Below are 6400 nucleotides of genomic sequence, written 5' to 3' on the forward strand. Positions count from 1 at the left end.
TTGCTGCTTGTGTGTGTGTGTGTGTGTGTGTGTCTGTGTGTGTGTGTGTGTGTGTGTGTGTGTGTGTGTGTGTGTGTGTGTGTGTGTGTTAGTGCGTGTGTATATGTGAAGATTAACAGCTCAGCTTGTTCCTCAGCTACTGAAAGAGCTTCTTTGTCTATTGTACTGTGAGACAATGTCTATTGTAAGATATGGAATCAGATTTCTGCTCATAGGCGTGTGTGTGTGTGTGTGTGTGTGTGTGTGTGTGTGTGTGTGTGTGTGTGTGTGTGTGTGCGCGTGTGCGTGTGCGTGTGTAGGTGTGTGTGGGTGTTTATTTGTTCCACCGTCTTACAGAAGACAGAATGGCAATAGGGAATGAGGGGATGAGGACTTATAGAGTGGGAAATAGAGAGACAAAGAGAGAGAGAGAGAGAGCACGTTGTGATTGAGATGTCCTGCTTACGGGGTAGGTGTGTTGGAGACTGATCTGTGTGTGTGTGTGTGTGTGTGTGTGCGTGCGTGCGTGTGTGCGTGTGAGTGTGGGTGTTTACATGCACAATGCCTGTGGCACTGTCTGTCTCTCCTGTCCTTATCTGCTCATTTACCTGGGTTTCTCCGAGGAGAGGCTTGGGGGACTGCCCACAAACACGCACACTCAGTAGGAAAGTGAAGAAGCAGCTGGTGAAGTCCAGCCATGCCAATTAAATTAAGCGTGTGTGTGCGCGTGCGTGCGTGCATTTGTGCGCGTGTGTGTAAGTGACAGGACTCTGAATCCGCATGGGGTCAGGGCACGGTCGATAAATCATACAGGTTTACACAACAAAACAAAACAATTACCGTATGCTTCAACCGTAAGATCCCACCACTCATCACCATCTAATTGTTGGATTTTGCTTATACGCCCTTGCCTTTGATTGTTTTTGCCAAAGCGGGGACAAAGTGATACGTGATAGAACAGGAAACATGGTCCATTTCATGTTTTTTACTGCGGTGGTGTGGCTTTGAAACACAGTTTGGCTCATTCTCTCGGTTCCTAGTTTCAGTTCCTGGAACTTTTTTCCATTTTCTCACTGCTCTCATGTTTGGATTTCGATGGCCAGACACAGAAGAAAGCAACCACTTAGCCATTTGGCCACAAAACGGATGGATGAATGATAAACAGAGACGATTTCCCACAGCAGGTTCCTCTCTTTTACGGTCAAGCCTCCTCTCATTTTGTCACGGGTCAACTAGGGATGAAGGTAGAAACCAGACGCAGACACCGAGACGCAGGCAAGGCTGGGTAACAATAAGTAAATTCACTTGAAGTACAAGAGGGAAACCGCGTACAGGGAACTTTGAGACGGTGGTACTTAAAGGGGCCGAGTAACATCAAACATAGAAGGAAGGAGAAACAAGCAACAAGACACACTGAGGGCAGGGAATAAATACACGTGGGAGTGTTTACAAATTGACAACAGCTGGATGGCACAGGAGACGGGAGGGGGACATCCACGGGCACGAAGACGAACCGCGGTACGAGACCAGAGGGAAAAAAACGACAAGCGAAAGCACCAGGTCTATGATGAGACGGTGACACGTTTGCACTTTCTGCAACTTGTACCCCCTTTCCCCCTCTATTCCTCTGCTCCCTGTGCCTGCCTCTCCTCCAACCCTCCACCCTCCCCAGGTGATGGGGAGTCGGGCGGAATGTCCAGCGGAAGCAGTCCAGCTGTGAAGGCCACGCCCCCTCGCCGCCCGCCTACTCCCCCCCCCCGGCCCGCTCCGCCGCAGGTGAGTCGCAACTCTTCTTCCACCGCGGGAAGCAACCGCATCATTGCCTGATTTCAGACGAAATTGTCAACTCGTTACACTCCGTTCCTATCGTCAATCTGACATTGCCTCCACCCTGACTGATTTCCGTGGGGGAGGGAGATTTCGATTTTCCATAACCAATCACTAGAGACCAACGTATCCGCCTGAATCGAAGGTCATTTTATGTCGACACTGATGCAAAGCCATGCCAACATGATGGTTTTGCCAGGGTTTTAAGAGTGGAGCGGAGCGAAGTAAAAACAAATTACAATGTCTATTTTCTATTACGCTCCCTCGGTTGCAGCGGGGGATCGGCGCACAGCTTGACAACGGTGTCCCGCCCGTGGCGCTGATTGGAGTTCAAGGCTTGCCAAAATGACATACTGTGTCACAGTCCACATTTTTTTTTTGTCACCTCCTCCACGGTATCCTCAGCTTGTCTCTTTCTTCTCATTCTTTCTATCTTTCTTTGTTCTGACTTCCCGACTGCGTTAACCTTGCTGTGTTTACAGCTATGTTTACATTGTTTGTAAGTCTTAATAACTGGAGCGAAAGGGTTTCAGTTGAGCTTCCTTTCAAGTTCTAATTGAGGTTAGCAAACCAAGTGGGCATAACTGGTGTATTTGAAAAGCAGATCATTTTTTATTGTATTGATGTAGACAGGAAAGGAGGGTAGAGCGAGGGTGAGACATGCAGCAAATGACCACAGGCCAGACTCGAACCCGGGGCGCTGCAGGCGTTTTGCCTATATGGTACGCAGGCTTATCCAGTTAATCCACCAGGAGGCCCCTCGAAATGCAGATTTTCAGAGCTGGAACGAATTTAACGGGCGGACCCGCTTAGAGCAATAACCATGTTTTTTTTATTGTAAGTTGTTTCGAATGTCGAGTGCAGGGCACTGATTGTGAAAGTTCTGTGTGGTTAGGCATACATACATACAGTACTGTACAGGGTTCTGTCCCATTACTAATTTATAGGATAGCCATTCCCATTCTATGGTACATTGCACGGCACTCTGCTAAAACAAAACCATGTCCTCCCAGGTCCTGTGTCCCCAGTACCCATCTTGAGACAGTGCTGGGTTGTTTTGTGGTATTGTTAAGCAGAACACAACACTAAAGTCGGCGTGACGATTTGGAGTTTTATTCGTTTGACAGCGAAACAAGCAGTTGGCCAGTGTCAATGGCGGACGTCGCTAAGAAACGAAAGGACAGTGAAGCCAAAGAAGCACATTGAGTTCTTCTAAAACAATCTTTTCCTGGGCCTTGCCTTACTCTGAGTGGCGGCAACTCAAACGGGGGATGAAAGGCACTGTGCGGTCATTGGGATGGAGTTTATTTTTGAAGCACACACAACAAAACACAAGGGAAATTGTTGCCCCAGTTTGCCTTTAAATAGCCGCATAGGAGATGTACAGAGTGGCGTAACTAAGTGGATGTTTGATGTTCAAGTGGTGCTCCCATCTCACCTGTTTGGTCGCTCCACGTCCAGGTGGCTGTCCGAGGCTCTGCCCCTGCTCACCGCTCAGCCGTAACGCCTCTGATCCCGCTGCTCTTCCTGCCCCTGCTGCTGTCACCACAAGAGGCTCTCTGAGCAGCGAGGGGAGGGGTCGGGGGGCAGAGACAGAAAGACGGACGGAGCGGAACTTCGGGGGAAGAAAGCTACGGAAAGTCCTCAAAGCACAGACGCTCAAACCGACGGAATGGGACGGGAACAGTTGGACAAAGCGTTGACCAGATTTTGATATGCTCTCGGTGTTTGTGGGATGGGGAGGGTTCGTCTCTGAGGTTTAATAACACTTTTATGCAGAGGTCCGCGTCTGATGTGGGGATGGGCTGTCAACTGATCACTGTCATGGATTGTTTTATTTCCTATACTTACCTCTATGCGTTTTGTTCACTCTACACGTTTATTTAACTTTGATACTATAGTTTGCACAGCACTACTGACTTTTTGAAGATGGATGTAAATATATTCAAATTATATATTTATATATATACGAAGAAAGCATTGATAAGGTTTGGATTTAGATGTTTTCCTCACCTGTGTATTTTAAGATGCAAAGTAGCTTTTTTTTTTTTTTTTTTTTTTACAGCCGCATACCTTCATTGTACAGTGCCACATTCGATATTTATCAAATACTTGATTGAATTGATAGGCCTGATAAAAAACTGTAATAAGTAAGACTCATTCAAAACTCATGGCTTCACAGTGATACATAAGGCCCATTCAAGACTCAAGACTCAACTTAAGATTTCACTATAATAAGGAAGTATAATTTGACTCAAGGCGTCAGTGTAATCAGTAAGACTCAGCACACCACTGTACTGTAATAAGTAAGACTCTTTCAAGACTCACTGTAACAGATAAGACTCAAGACACAAGACCAGACTGTAATAAGTAATCAGTAACTTACTGTACTGTAATCAGTAAGACTCATTCAGGACTCAAAAACCAAGACCTCACTGTTATAACTAAGACTCCTTCAAGACTCAAGACCGAACTGTAATTAATAAGACTCATTCAAGACTCAAGACCCCACTGTAATTAATAAGACTCAGGACCTCACTGTAATTAATAAGACTCATTCAAGATTCGTGGCTTCACAGTTATATGTAAGGCCCATTCAAGACTCAAGACTTGTGAATTCACTGGAATAAGTACTATTCAAGACTCAAGGCTTCAATTTAATCAGTAAGACTCATTCAAGACTCAACACGACACTACTGTAATAAGTAAGACTCATTCAAGACTCAAGACTTCCTGTAATAGATAAGATTCAAGACACAAGACCTTACTGTAGTCATTAAGACTCATTCAGGACTCAAGGACCAATAATTTACTGTTATAACTAAGGCAAATTCGAGAGTCAAGACCTCACTGTAATAAGTAAGACTAATTCAAGACGCAATACTCACTGTAATAGATAAGACTCAAGACACAAGACCTTGTCTACTTACTGTACCTTAGTAACTTACTAAACTGTTATCAGTAAGACTCATTCAGGACCCAAGAATCAAGACTTGTTATAACACTGTTATAACTAAGACTCATTCAAGACTCAAGACCTCACTGTAATAAATAAGACAAGACCTCACTGTAATAAGTAAGACTCTAGACTCATGGCTTCGCAGTTATACGTAAGGCCCATTCAAGACTCGAGATTTTCCTGTAATCGGTAAGACTCAAGATTGAAGATTGTACTGTAATAAGTAAAGACTTATTCAAGACTAATGAAAGTTAAAATATGTCATAGGAAACAATGGTACGCATGCCAATTTAAATATTTTAATTCCCTATGAAATATAAATGGTATCATGAGATGTATTGTTTGAATATGGTGAGCATATTAAAGACAGAACCAACTGCCTACATATAGAATTGCAGTATGTTATGTATCAAGTATTTCACTGTCTTATCGACCATTCAAGCCATTGTTCTGCATAGCAGTGTTTATCCAGCTTATAGGCTAACACAGGCAATGCAAACTGTTCAAATAAAACATCATGGATCACAATGTCTTCAAATGCTGTTGATTGATCTTTAATAGGGGGAAAAGGCACGTTTGATGTAATTTCCTTCAATGGCAATATTCTTTTCTATTGAGAAAAGTGGAAAAAAGATTATATTTCGTGTCTCGTGAAGACAAAGTAAGTGGAAAATAAAAGGGAATAGACTGTAATTGATCTGAGTTCTTGTAATTACATATAATTTGTACTGTTGAGCGAGCCGCTTGAAAATCTCAGATCTACAGATCTTGAGTCTGACTAACAGCTAGTCATTTGAAAAGAAATCTAAGCGGTGGATCATTTGACAAAAAGGCTTTTTCATAAGAGAAAGGACTTTTTTGTACTGTAAAATATTATATATGTATTAACTGGTTGAGGTTAATGGACAACAATCTGTTCATTTTTTTTGTTTATTTTATTTTTTATCTGCCTTTTCCCCAGAAGAATTCTTTATAAAATAATTTGTTAATTTCTGTCCTCAGTTAATAAATTTCTGCAAGGTTTTCTGTCTTTATTGTGTGTGAACAAAGGTTATTAACTGAGGCTTTCAAATGCTGTACAGGTTGAAGAGGATGAAGAAAAAAACCTATCCCGAAGTGCCCTTGTCTCTTGATGCTTTAGCTTATAATGGATTTGAATTAGAATCTGTCAAACAATTGTATTATTTAATTACTATTTTAAAGTCTCAGCCAAATGAGATCAGGAGTTTGGTTTTAAGCCAACCCTCTTAAACCAACATGGAAGAGCTTTCCAACATCACCCCAGCACACACGCAGGGAAGCTCAAGTTTAACACCGTGGACAGGAAGCGATGTTTGTGATACAATAGAGGTGTTATGGGAGAGGTTAATTAAATAAGGTGAAAATACATATTTTTCTGCAAGTCCCATACACTCCTGTTCCTTGGGGATGAAGGAAGTGATAATTTGATCTCACAGGTCAACGTTTGGGGACTTCTGTCACATTGGCCTCTAGAGATCTCAAACTGAATAGTCTGAAAGCTTGTATTTTTAATACAGATTATTTGAATCTAATTATCTACATCAATAAATAAATATATATATATTTATATTTATTTTATTGTTATTATTAGGGGTTCAGCCCCCTTTTTTGGCC

At 42.6% G+C, this 6400-nt stretch overlaps 1 protein-coding gene across 1 annotated transcript in view; it reads left to right on the forward strand.

Annotated features, from left to right (window-relative positions):
• Positions 1-5788, forward strand: part of LOC307237027 (glypican-5-like) — a gene marked incomplete at its 5' end in the record, with an annotated part of 48506 nt that extends 42718 nt beyond the window's left edge. The window contains 2 exons of the mRNA XM_080009638.1: positions 1652-1755; positions 3268-5788. Of these exons, the coding sequence (XP_079865764.1) occupies positions 1652-1755; positions 3268-3369 (206 nt within the window). The 3' untranslated portion in view covers positions 3370-5788. The remainder of the gene's footprint in view (positions 1-1651; positions 1756-3267) is intronic.
• Positions 5789-6400: the final 612 nt, after the last annotated feature.

Source organism: Zeus faber (assembly GCF_960531495.2).
Source record: "Zeus faber genome assembly, chromosome: 1".
NCBI lineage: Eukaryota > Metazoa > Chordata > Actinopteri > Zeiformes > Zeidae > Zeus > Zeus faber.